We start from the raw sequence: 14060 nt of genomic DNA, 5'->3' as shown, positions 1-14060 counted from the left end.
CCCACATATATTAAATCGCACGGACAAAAGATAGCATAGATGATGTTTCAACTATTACAGTTAGTGAAAGTTCTTAATTCATTCTTTACTTCTTTGTATACAAACTCTTTGCAATCTATTGAGAAATCACACACAACACATGATCCGCACTTAGAGTGGCCTTGAAGGGGTGGTAATGACCAGTGGTCGTGTAGTGTGATATTTTTTGCATTTACAGTAGGTAGGGCTGCCCTAACCAGCTGATCTTTAAGATTTTTGCTTTTTCTAAATGCAAAGAGGGGAGTTTCCCAGTTAAGTGGACCTAAGTTTAGCATGTACCAATTCCTTTTTATTCTTTGTTTGACATGATTGGAGATGGTAGAAAAGGTAGTAACACATACCATTTTATCAGAGGTTTGTTTGGGTTTTGGCTCCAAAAGGGTCTCACGGGGGCAATACCAGGCCCTTTTCATTGAGGTTTTAATTAGGCGCCTTGGGTAGCCTCTAGTTCTGAGTTTATCAGATAGGGTATTGGCCTTACTGAAATAGTCCTCCTTCTTAAAGCAATTACCCCTTAATCTGAGGAATCAGGAGTATAAGACCAGACACAAGTTTTACCAATGGTAACAAGTAGTACCAACTTGACACTATCCCTATCTTTAATTTATCTAACCACACCCTTTCCAGTCAGGAGGCATCCATCCTAATTAAAGGCTTATCCTTTGTCCCTACGACCTATCCAAACTTCCTGGATCTTCGGTCCAAATTAATGGGCTTTTTCCGTAAATTGAGACTTTGGGCCTTTTTTGAACTCAATCCCTTGGAGCCTAAAACTGTGGTCACACCGTTTAGACCCCCTTCGACTTTCTCACCCACCTCTAATATGATCCCTAAAGAAATCGTCACTTTTGAAAAGGTTATCCTAAAGGAAATTTCCGACTTAGAAAGATCACACCTTTTCATACCATACAATATCTCGCTGGAAGAAAAATCTGCCATCACCACCCTAAAAAATAATGCCAACCTGATTATTAAACCAGCAGATAAGGGTGAGGGAATAGTGCTACAAAATATTGGAAACTATAAAAATGAACTCCAAGGTCAAGTCTCTAATACGGACCATTATTGCAAACTACCCTGCAATCCTACCAAAGATATACAAAGCTTAATTAAACAACTGACCACAGAAGCCTTTGACAATGGCTTTTTAAGCAAGCATGAGTACAACTTTCTTAACATCACTAACCCACGAACCCCGGTTATTTACCCAATGCCCAAGATCCACAAAAGATTGGATAATCCCCAGGGTAGACCGTTCGTGTCCGGGTGTGGTTCGGTTTTAGAACTGTTGGGCCATTAGGTCAATTTTTTCCTGAAGGACTTTGTGCCAGTAACCAAATGCTACATTCGAGATAGCATGCATATGATTAATCTCATCGAAAATCTTCCCTACAATCATGAAAACGAGACTCTATGTACACTAGACGTGGAGTCTCTTTATACAAATATACCTCAGATAGACTAACTCCTCATCATGGAAAGCATATTAAACACCAGGTCACGTCCTCACAGGGTTCCTACTCTGTTTATAGTACAACTCCTTGAGATCTGTCTCACCCAGAACTTCTTTATGTATGACTCACAATACTACCAGCAGGTGCGAGGCACTTCTATGGGTGCTATTTTTGCCCCAACCCTGGCGATCCTGTACATGGATTGGCTAGAATGTAACACAATTCTCGCCAACAGCAACCCATTCCATCAGGGGTTGCATACCTGGACACGTTACATAGACAATATTTTCCTCATTTGGGGTGGGTCAACTGATGATTTCCCGGGACTCCTACACTGGCTCAATAACAATTGCAACGGCCTCACATTCACCCTAACCCATAGCAAGACTAGCATTTCCTTCCTAGATCTCACTATCCAACATCAATATGGGGTACTGTATACATCCCTCTTCCGCAAACCGACGGAAAGAAACACCCTGCTTAGTTATGGCAGCTGTCACCCCAGGGCTCTGAGGGACAGCCTGCCATACTCCCAATTCCTCAGATTAAGGAGAAATTGCTTTAAGAAGGTGGACTATTTCAGTGAGGCCAATACCCTATCTGATAAACTCAGAACTAGAGGCTACCCAAGGCGCCTAATTAAAAACTCAATGAAAAGGGCCTGGTATTGCCCCTGTGAGACCCTTTTGGAGCCAAAACCTAAACAAACCTCTGATAAATTGGTATGTGTCACTACCTTTTCTACCATCTCCAATCGTATCAAACAAAGGATAAAAAGGAATTGGCACATACTAAACTCAGGTCCACTTAACTGGGAAACTCCCCTCTTTGCATTTAGAAAAAGCATAAATCTTAAAGATCAGCTGGTTAGGGCAGCCCTACCTTCTGTAAATGCAAAAAATACCACACTACACGACCACTGGTGATTACCACCCCTTCAAGGCCACTCTAAGTGCGGATCATGTGTTGTGTGTGATTTCTCAATAGACTGCAAAGAGTTTGTATACAAAGAAGTAAAGAATGAATTAAGAACTTTCACTAACTGTAATAGTTGCAACATCATCTATGCTATCTTTTGTCCGTGCGATTTAATTTATGTGGGCCTGACCAAGGAGAAAATTAAGCTGCGAATATCTCAACATCGAAGCCGGATCCGGTGTAAAACTCCTAATGCTCCCTTGGTTCAACAGTTTGTCAACAAAGGGCACACAGAAAATTAAATCCGCTGGACTGTGATTACTCAAGTCATCATCCCACCCAGAGGCGGTGACTTGACTCGAATGCTCAACAGAGAAGAGCTTAAATGGATATTGAAAACGGACAGTTTGAACTCTGGATTAAATCTTCAAGAGGAATGGACAGCCCTCATTTGAAATCTGACTCGCAATCTTGAACCCAAAATTCTGACCTGGTTTGATGAGTCGCTTATATTGTTTTCCTTGTGTAACTTTTTCTCCAAACATTAACTATGGTTTTTAAACGTACATTTTTAATATTGAGTCACTCTCACCATGCACTGTGCACCACCACCTGGTTAAATGTACCCGGTCTCACCCAATATGGCCGCCGAGCTATGTGTCCGTCGTTTATTTCTATGGCCAAGCACGCCCCACGATCGTAGACCAATCGGCTTCCTTCCACTCATTCTTCACTCATCTCCTCCTTCACCCGAGCACGCCAGGGAACAGACCGAACTACCGACTAACCCAGTAAGTTGCAGCCCATAGTATCTCTAATATATCGTTTTTTCTTAAGCCGCATTATTCTGATGGCTCGTGTTTTCCGACAGGTAGTATCCTGGCACCGTCAGATTACGCTATTATAACGCGGTCAAAACGCGCCTGAGCCTGGTAAGAATTCTCTCGCGGTCACCCGCGGTCACTCGATCCACTTTTGGTTTATCCTCCCCTAACAACCATCCCATTTTTATAGGGCTGCCGTACCGAATACAGGCTACCACTTCCTTGCCAGTCCCGAACCAGTGCACTGCCCTGGTAAGCCTGTTATTAAACCATGATATTTAATTGTCACAAAGCACTCTTTGCAACAACGTTAATCACGCCTTGCAAAACGTTCACGGCATCACCGGACTAGCCAGCTCCGCTGCGCCTCCCACTATATAGGCACGATTTAGTATTATCTCTCACTTCTCGCAGCAATGCATTTCACTCCTTTTAACTGCTCGCACTAGCCGTTCCTGGTCTCGGCATCACTCGAACAGCCAGCACCACTGTATAGGAATGACTGAGTAAGATCGCCCTCGCTTTGCCATAATACGGGCACAATTATTGAATTAATTCCTTGCTCGATGACCACATCGGCACCACCCCTCCGCCCTGCACAATATCGGAATATTCGAGGTCTCACCCGGATTGCAAAGCCACTTTCTAAAGCGACACCACCACTGAAAACCTTCAAATAAATAGAGTTCTGATTCACGTGTAAATAATGTAAATAGGTTCACTTTTCACCTTAAGTCACTTGTTCAAGTATATAGATTACTTTATGTCTCCGTATCTAAAATGTATATATCTTTCTCCCTATTTTCTTCCTTAGGCAATTAGAGGCTTAATAACGTTAAGGCATTAATTGAATGTCCTGATGAAGGTCGCCATGATTAAGTAGGGGGACCGAAAACTTGATTTCTATGTAATATAATGGTGCATTCTGGATACTTCTGCACAATTGAATTTTAACAGAAAATGTTACTTTTGCCTTAAAAAGCCCTTCTATGTTCGTAATCTACCTTCTGTATTTGATCTGTTAGTGTTTGGGCACAAGCTTGTGTACCACACTGGTGAATTGTTGAAGGTATTTTCTCTATATGGATCAATTGTTCATTGAGTAAATTTAAAGACCTCTGTCCGGCTGGATATGTCGCTCCAAATATAGATTTGATTCTGTCTATATTCATTTTCTCATATATTCTTGAATGCATGGGTCCGCTGTTGTTCTAAAAAGTATGTTCCCCGAGGTCCCCTGCTGACTGAATTGGGGTCCCTTGTTGTTGTTAATATATCTGGACAGTAGCGCTTCACCATCAGCAACAAGCATTGCAATAGGTCTCGCATTTACGTGGGTTTCAGCTATTGGCATTGTGAACGACATTGTCTTTTATTTAAGTTTTAAAAACCAAAACATAAATAAAAGGCATTGTCATTTGCAGTGCCAATGGCTCAAACTCGTGTGAATGCGAGACCTATTGCATTGCAAATGCTTGTAACTCCTACTTGTTGTCGATTTTGCATTCATGTCCTTCCTCCCATCCTATTGTAAAGCGCTCTGATATCCCTTGGGATCTTGTTTGCGCAATATATAAAACTTCATAAATAAAAAAATATATATAGTGAGCTTTGAGTGCAGATCTATGTAGGGCCAGTGGGCTCAGGGGGCTTAGCACTCCATAGCAAGGAATCTACACAATTATAATATTTTATGTATGCACAGATGTTCAGAAGGATGCTGAAAAATATGCTTGTTTGGGTGGAACTGATATGCATTCTCAGCAGCATTGCACAAGTGTAATTATGGATCAGCGTGTAGCACTCTTTCCTCTACTGACCTTTTCCCATTGTCTTTTTTATGCACAAGAAATTAGTCATTCTGTTGTGAACAATACACGCCTCTAACACCCAGTCATTGGAAGCAATTGCAATTGGCACATGTAAGCTCTGCATGCCCCCAAGAAGTGAGAGCAGCAGTTCCAGATCAGCGGAAGTGATTCTGTTTCATACTTACCGCACAGGACGGCCAGTAGGGCCCATAGCAGCAAGAGCTTATTGTCACCCATTGCTGAAAAAGAAGAAACAGCATAGAGGTTAGGAAAGAGGACATACAAGTCAGAAATGTATGCTGGAGAGAGGGGGAAACAGCAAATCGTGGCTCTTAGGCTGGAAAAGTGCAGGAGATCATCTGTGAGGACTGCACGGTTTCTAGGAGGGGAGGGAGAACTGGAAATCCTAGATCTTAGGCCAGAGAAGTGCAGGCTGACTCAGGAGATCAGGTGTGAGGAGTGTATGGTACCAAGGAGGAGAGAGGGGGCATTATAATGAATGAGAAAACAAGGAGGCCCCATCATGTCAATGCAAGCATCTGCAGAAAGACGTGTACAGATGTATGTTTTAAAGGAAAAATACAGGCTTATGTTTTCTTCAATAGTAGAACAGAAAAACTGCGAAAATTGTGTCAGGACCTGGGGGGAGGGAAGGAGACACACGCTTAGTAGAATAGAATAATATATTTTGAAACAGCAGACATGTACAGTTACAGACCTGTATTGCAAGGACACATCTATCAGAACATGTGTAGATAACGCAGTACAAAGGCACAGGAATGGGGAGGTGAGTCTGTGCAGAGCAGTAGGCATGTAGGGACTATAGCATTGCTAGGTTTCAAAGCACGAGACAAGCCAAGGACACCAGTAGTACAGCGGTGGCGAGAAGGTGTAACAAACAACATCTGCATATGAGTGCCATTCCATAAATGTGTGATTAGATGTTTTTGTAGAAAGTATTACCTTTTGATATAATGTTGTGCTTGATTAAATATTCAAACATATGATGAATGCGAGGTTTCAAATGTATAAAAGAAACTTTTTGAAAATTGAAGCTCAAGATACCAGTTCCACTGAGCTGACTAACCTTCAGCACAGATTATATAAACTCTACTATATTGGCAACAGAAGTTGTGTTGTCTTTAGTACGGCAATAGGGGGGACTAGGAATCTTGCATCTTAGGCCTGGGAAGTGCAGGCTGCCTCAGGAGATCAGGTGTGAGGACTGCATGGTCCCTAAGAGGAGAGAGGGGGGACTGGGAATCATAGATCTTAGGCCTGAGAAGTGCAGGCTGCTTCAGGAGAAAAGGTGTGAGGACTTCATGGTTCCTAGGAGGAGGGAGTGGGGAACTGGGAATCACGGATCTTAGGCCAGAGAAGTGCAGGCTGACTCTGGAGATCAGGTGTGATGACCGCATGGATCCTAGGAGAAGAGAGGGGGGAACTGGGAATCATAGATCTGAGGCCAGAGAAGTGCATGCTGCCTCGGGAGCTCAGTTGTGAAAACTGGATGATTCCTAGAAGGAGAGAGGAGGAACTGGGAATCACGGATCTTAGGCCTGAGAAGTGCAGGCTGCCTCATGAGATCAGGTGTGAAGACTGCATGGTTCCTGGGAGGAGAGAGGGGGGACTTGGAATCACGGATCTTAGGCCTGAGAAGTGCAGGCTGCCTCATGAGATCAGGTGTGAAGACTGCATGGTTCCTGAGAGGAGAGAGGGGGGACTTGGAATCATGGATCTTAGGCCGGAGAAGTTGAGCCTGCCTCAGCTGATCAGGACTGCGCGATTCCTAGGAGGACAGAGTGGGAACAGGGAATCATGAATTTTAAGCCTGAGAGTGGAGAAGTGCAGGCTGGCTCGGGAGCTCAGGTGTGAGGTCAGCAAGGTTCCTAGAACAAGAGAGGGGGAACTGCGAATCATGGGTCTTAGTCCTGAGAAGTGCAGACTGTGTCAGGAGCTAAGGGGTGATGACTGCATGGTTACTAAGTGGCATAAACTGTATCTCAGGCTGGAGGGTCATGATGTACCTCATATTTCAAGAGCACATTAGGCCACAGATGAAAAGAGAAACACAGGCTATTTGGAGGTACAGACCACACAGTCCCTCCAGATGCAAGGAGAGCAAGAAGGGCTTGTGATTACATTTATAATTTCAGCTGTGGATCCCTGGTGTGAGTGGAGCAGGGTGATAAACAAGGGGGATTGAAAGATACTGGGAAGAAAGCATGGGTAATCTCAATCGATCATTAAATGCATTTTCAGGTGGTTTGAATTACTCACTAAAAATCCTCCCAGCATTCCAAGGGGAAATGAGCCATTAGGTCATATATTTGCTGCCAGCCCTTAGGCTCTTTCAATGCTTGTTTTGTCACAGGTTTTTAAAAAATCTTTACTGTTGGGAAATTTTCAGAGCCCTCGCCAATATGCTAATAGAAACAAAATTATAGATTGCAGAAATGTTTTTTGTCTCAAACAGAAGTCGTTGCTATAGTAGTCCCTGAAAGGAACTACTTTGTGCTCTTTGTGAAATAGCAGAATGCTATCACTCAGTGTGAAGGTAACTGCCAATGGCTGCAGTGGGCTGACTCACTGCCCCATGGTGGATGGGCTAGTGGGTTTAAGAAAAATATGAAAGACACAACAGCAGACCAATGAATTAAGAGGGTTGACCGAGAGCCCCTTTAAATCATGATATTATAGTTATGTATATATATTTTTTGTAAAATCAAAAGGTCTTGGCTAACACCAGACCAAAAAAGTGGATGAAGAGGTATATATGCTCTATGGCTAAGCTCCCTCAACCATCTTACTAGAGGGACTATCCAGAGGAAAACTAAATGTCCTTACTTCAGGCAAGGGGCTACAAAGATGAAGCCTCTTAATCAGCAATAGTTAGAAGGGTGCAAGATCCAATACAGACATACATGAGACAATAAGAGGAACAAGCTAATAATCACCAACAATTAAATGTAAACAATAAAGAGAACGCAGAGACTAACAAAAAGGCTACATATCAATGAAAGTGTTTCTTTTAAAAACTACCTAAGCATTTACAATAAGTCTATAAAACAGTGATTGATGGAATGCTTGACATAATCTCAGCCACTGGCAATCTCTCGGGCCCGCATCCCAATCCATCATTATTTTGAACACCATGCCACCTAGGTTTAGACTGACCTATATGTGAATCAGCCTTGACCCTACTCCAATAGGAACAGTCCCGTCCAAATTGCCAAGCCAGGCCCCCCCGAGCTTGAACACAAGCATCTCAGCACTTGTTTCGCCCTAGTTATAGGCTCATCAGCTGTGAGCACAGAACCCACGTCTGGGCATATCCCTCCCTCTTTGGACGATACAATAAGTATACAAAACAGTGATGTATGGAATGTTTGAATTATTCTCATCCATGGGTAATCACTAGGGCCACATCCCAATCCATCTTTATTTTGCATACCATGCCACCTCTATTTGGACCCAGTTACATACAAATCACCTTTGACTCTGGCACAATAGGAACAGTCTTGTGCTCACTGTGCCACTGGATTCACTCTACGCCTGGCTGGAGAGCCCATAATAAGTGCAAAACCGGTCCTATGTTGCTTGTATTCTGGTTCAGGGAGGACCTGGCTTGGCAGTTCCCATTGGAGTAGGGTCAAGACTGATTTGCATGTGGATGGGTCCAACCAGAGGTGGCATTGTGGTCGAAAGACAATGGATTGGGATGCAAACTGAGGGATTGCCAGTAGCTGAGATAATTTAAGACATTCCATCCTTCACTTTGTTGTTTCGCTAAGCATTTACAAAGCAGTCGAAACACACCGAAAAGATTAATTCAGCATTATAAATAGTCTTTTTAGCAAAGGTGTCATTGGAAGAGAGCTTTGTCATGCCAAAAGTGTTTACATATGGCAGCGGAGCTGGTAAAACAATTGGTATAATCCCACTATATCATGGGCTGTATGTTGGGAGTCCCTACACCACAGACACTACGGGGCATATTTATGAGCCACTTTTTATAATGTTCCGGTGGCACAAACTATTAAGGTCACACACAAAGTCACTTTGTGTAGCTTTGAATGGCCTCATAAATATGGAGTAAGGCAAGGCAGCACAAATCAACTTGCCTTACTCTGCTCTAGGGAAGCGTTCCATGGGCATAGCGGAGGGTCAGGACGGTCCTATTTAAATTTGTACACATATACAATCCCACCAACAACACAGGCATCCTTGCACCATGGTGCAAGGATGACTGCGTTGGCGCTAAGCTGCAGAAATGGTGCCAGCACTAGGGATAAAAGACAGAAATGCACGTGCTGATTAAAATGGTACCTTCCAGCCCTTTTACTTTGACGTAGAGCAGTGCAGCAGTTGACCTGCTGTGCAGCCCTATGCCAAACCCCATAAATAAGGCCCTACATACCTTGGGAGTCACTACATTGCATGTACATTTTCCTACCTTTACATTGGGAGACACTACATTGCACAGCACATAACGGTGGCTGATAAATAAAGGTAGATATTACCATTTTAAAACCATGTATTTTTTAAGCCTTATGCATTATATATATTCCTGTACCTTATGCTATATTACTTTGAGTGTTTATCACTTGCATGATAATAATATATATGTACATATACATGTGTGGGTGTATATATCTCTGTTAGAACATGGGTCTCTAGCTGGCAAAGGTATGCACCTTTCTCCAAGTAGGGACCTTTGCTTCGAGTCAGGGCAAGGTGGATACACACTCTAGCTAACACCTGCTCATCCCTTGGTAACACTGCATGAGCAGACAGGCTTATCCCAAAGGCAATTTGAAAATATTTGTACACAAAACACACAGTAATATAGTGAAAATACCACAAATGAACACCACACCAATTAAAAAAAATTAAAGCATGTTTATCTAAACAGAACCAGACCAAAATGTCAAAAATCCAACGTACAGGTAGTAAAATAGCTATACAAAATAGATATTTGCAAAATAAAGCTTGGAGAGAACAAATACGTCCACCTTGGGCTATTATGAAGTTGTGACAACAAATCCAAAATACGGCGCAGACCGCGAGGTGTGCTGCTTTGGGCACAGAGTCACACAGACCCCCAAACAAGCAGTACCTTTGGATAAGGAAACCTATGACAATGCACAGCGTAGTGGAGGTGAGGAGTCTGTGCCAAGGCCGGCTCACTAGCTGCCATAGGGGAGGTGAGGAATTGTGTCCACGAGGAGGCAGCGTGTCGAATCCAAGAATGGGGATGTCGGTTACGTCGGCAATGAGGCGTCTGTTCTGGTCAGGCAATGCAAAGTCGCCGAGTTCGTGGAGTCACCCTCTGTGGTTATTGGTGCCACGATAACTGGATGCAGGCACTGGGGATGATGGAGTCAGTGTGAGCACTGGTGTTGGGCACGGCTGATAACTGCAGTTGTCGGCAGGCGTAGATGCTGCTTTGCTGATGGTATCAGAGACAAGTTTTCTTGCTTCTTTCAAGTTGATTATAGCTCCCGACTGCAGGAACAACCTCCAGAGGCCCAAAACAGGAACAGGCACCTCCTTGCAGGTCAGAATGCTCAGCAATAGAGTTCAGGAGCTCTTGGGGTGAAGTCTTTGTGTCCCTGAGACTTCAGAACGAAAGGCTAGCATACACAGGCCCTTGGAGATTCTTTCTCAAGCAGGTTTCTCTGTAAAGTTCCAATCGTTGTCCTTTTCTTGGCAGGAGCAGCAACTGCATGCCAACCCCACACAGCACACAGCAAATGGGCAATAATCCTCCTCATAGGTCTCCAGCTCTTCTCCTTGGCAAAGGTTCCACTTGAATCCTGAAGTGATCTAAAGTTCTTGGGTTTAAGGTCCACTACTTATACCCAATTTTGTCTTTGTTCTTCTTTATGCAAGGGTCTCTAAGCCCCTTCCAAACCAGTTCTGTCCTTACTGGTGCAGTATGACCACAGGGGTTGGAGACAGTATTATGCAAAGGAGACAGACCATATTCAGGTGCAATGAAAACTCCTCCCACTACTCTAAATGCAGCCAACGTCTATTCAGATCTGCTCCGTGTCATCCAGGAAGGGCCAGACACACCTCAACCCCCCCAGTGGCTATCTACAGTGAATGCACATCCCCAGCCCCGTCACACCAAAACTAGACAGTCAATCCACAAACAGGCAGAGGCACACAGAATGGTTAAACAAGAAAATGCCTACTTTCTAAAAGTTTTCAACAAACAAGGGGTTTAGCCCTACTAGCGGTCAGGACGGGCCTAATTAAATTTATACACAAAAAAGTTCCTGACCACTGACTTAATGAGGCTGTTTATTGATTAAAAAGACTTCGAACATTTTATGGATTCATTTGGTCTGAAGTAATTTATTTACTGCTCTTTTCATCTTTTTTAGAATATTCAACCATTATTGAAACATGTCCTTCAAAAAGACAGACTGTCTGCAACTTTTTGCATGTATACACTGAGTTCCACAATAAATTAGACCGAACATATATTACAAAACATATATTAAATACAAAATGAAACATAAAAGGATTTGAATTCTAACTACAGCCAGTCTGTAATAAACAACATCAGCCATTTAACTGGTCATTTCCACACCATTAGTAATTAAAACCTGTAGAGGCTGTTGTCCACTTGGTATACCTATTTAGAGGTCTACCAGGGCAAACATAACTTTCAACTAAATGCTCTTGATAGACAACTATTGATCATTAGTGTTTTATCCAAGGGGAAGTTAACACCAGCCTGTTTTGAGCGCCCCAACAACTCTTGGGGTTCTCTTCAGGGCTTGAGACTGGGTAAAATCTTTTTAGGTTCTTGATGGTACCAATTTATATTTAGTGTATGATTAAGCAGATTGACGACTGCAGATTCAGGATCATTAATTTTAGACTGAATTCTGTTAATGTCATTAGCCCCATGACTGAGCGTGGGGCGCCTTAGCTGTTTTTATTAATAGTTGGTTTTTAGTCCTCCTTTTAAAGCTTGTAGTTAGAGGCTGATTTATATGTGTTCATTGGCCTGAAACATTCGGAAAATGTCTTTACATCATTCTCCTATGAGCGGTGAACGTCGTGTGGACGTGATTAGTTTTTGCACTGTTATGAAATTGTTCGGAAAATGTCTTTACTTAATTTTCCTACAAGCAGTGGACGTCTTGTGGACGCGATAAGTTCCTGCACTGTTTCAAATCATTGATTTGGAGGCCTCTCTCTCTGTAAGTGGATGCATTCCTTCCGCTCGATCGAGCCTAAATCTGCAGTCTGCTTAATTGTACACTAAATATGAATTGGTACTATTAACAGCCTCATTCAGTCAGTACTCTTAGAAAATATTTTTATACAAAAAAGTTCAAAAGTGGCATTTTCAAACACATAATTTAAAACACATCTTCACTAAAAAGATGTGTTATTAAATTCTGAATTCAGAGAGCCTAAACTTTATTTCTATATTTTGTCACAATGGGAAGTTACACTTGTAAGAAGTTACAACATATCTCCAGTGTTGTACTATGGGACAGATAACCTTTCAATAGTGAAAAACGAAATTGGCAGTATTTCACCTTCAGAACATGTCCCACACACCAGTACGGTTCCTACCTTTCACATACAACGCACCCTCCTCATGAGGGTATTTTGGGCCTACCTGATGGGTGTCTTACATGTAAGAATGGGGAAGGTTATGGTCTGGCAAGGGGGTGCACTTGCCAGGTCAACATGGCAGTTTAAAACTGTGTACAGACACAGCAGTGGCATGTCTGAGATACCTTAGATGCTTGCACTGAGCTTACGATTATATACTCGGCGTGACGGGAAGAAAGATGAACAAATACTTTCCTCTTGAACAGGGTCACACTCTCTCTCGATTTTAAAAGCCGGAATCAGTTGTTCTGTTTTGTTGCATTATCATCAGCGCTATGCAGCGCGGGATAATATACAACGAAAAAGATTAGACTCACCTTGAAGAGAAATCCTTATCGTTGATTAATGAGTTACCGAGTATCGAATTCGCTATTTGAATCCTCCCATCCAGCTGAATAACTAAATACATCAAGATACTGATAACATTTCAGTGAAAATCCGAATACAAGCATCAATTTATTTATATATGTGCAATAGACGGTTACCTGATGAAGGCACCTATGCCGAAACGCGCGTAGTTGACACCTGCCGCACTGCCTCCATCATCTTTACGTCTATCGTATATTATGGATGTACAATTATATTGTTGTAATTGAAATATAAAAACTATAAAAGTTAAAATATGAGTTCAATTCAAAACAAAAAAATGAAATATGTTTTAATATATATATGAGTGCATAGCCATTCTTCTATAATATGGTGGTTTGTCTGTTCTAAGTCATTTGCATTATAGAGAAATTTATCATTGACCTACTGTGAATTATGCCTAGCTAAATTCTTTCCTATTGCATGTCTGAGATACCTTTTCAGGGCTACTCATGTGGGTGGCACAATGAGTGCTGCAGGCCGCATAGTAGAATTTAATTTACAGGCCATGGCATGCTCAGTGCACTTTACTAGGGACTTACCAGTAAATGAAACATGCCAATCCGGGATAACTAATTGTAATAACAATCTACACATGGAGCACTTGCAGTTGGACACTGGTCAGCAGTTGCAAAGTGCACAAAGCAGGAGATGGGGCTAAAAAGTTAGGGTAAACCACGCCAAAGATTCCAAGTGTAACAATCACTTTTTATTAAATATATATTCATGTAAAAGATCTATATTTGTTACAAATAACTCTCCAATATTGTCATTGGTGAGTTCTGATGACATCATAGACCAGGAGGCCGAAGAATGAAAGCACAAAGATTGATGGAGAAGACCACATTACACATTACTCATTCTGTATTTGTATATTACATGTATATTTTGAGGTAATTTAAAATTGCTGTCTTCTTCAAACGGTAGCTAGACATGGATGCTGTTTATAATTAGAAAGAATAGGTTTTTTAACCTTTCTTGAATAAATTGCTGATAAAACA

The 14060-nt window shown here is 42.2% G+C and overlaps 1 protein-coding gene across 1 annotated transcript in view; it reads right to left on the bottom strand.

The window, feature by feature from the left end:
- The window catches only part of LOC147701272 (IgGFc-binding protein-like), a 901303-nt gene extending 896018 nt beyond the window's left edge, over positions 1-5285 (bottom strand). Inside the window, exon 1 of the mRNA XM_086929332.1 lies at positions 5232-5285. Coding sequence (XP_086785458.1) covers positions 5232-5283 — 52 coding nt within the window. The 5' untranslated portion in view covers positions 5284-5285. The remainder of the gene's footprint in view (positions 1-5231) is intronic.
- Positions 5286-14060: the final 8775 nt, after the last annotated feature.

The sequence above is a fragment of the Lissotriton vulgaris genome, chromosome 7 (genome assembly GCF_964263255.1).
Source record: "Lissotriton vulgaris chromosome 7, aLisVul1.2, whole genome shotgun sequence".
Lineage (NCBI taxonomy): Eukaryota > Metazoa > Chordata > Amphibia > Caudata > Salamandridae > Lissotriton > Lissotriton vulgaris.
Note: the sequence above shows the minus strand (reverse complement) of the source record. Positions and strands in the feature narration are given on the sequence as shown.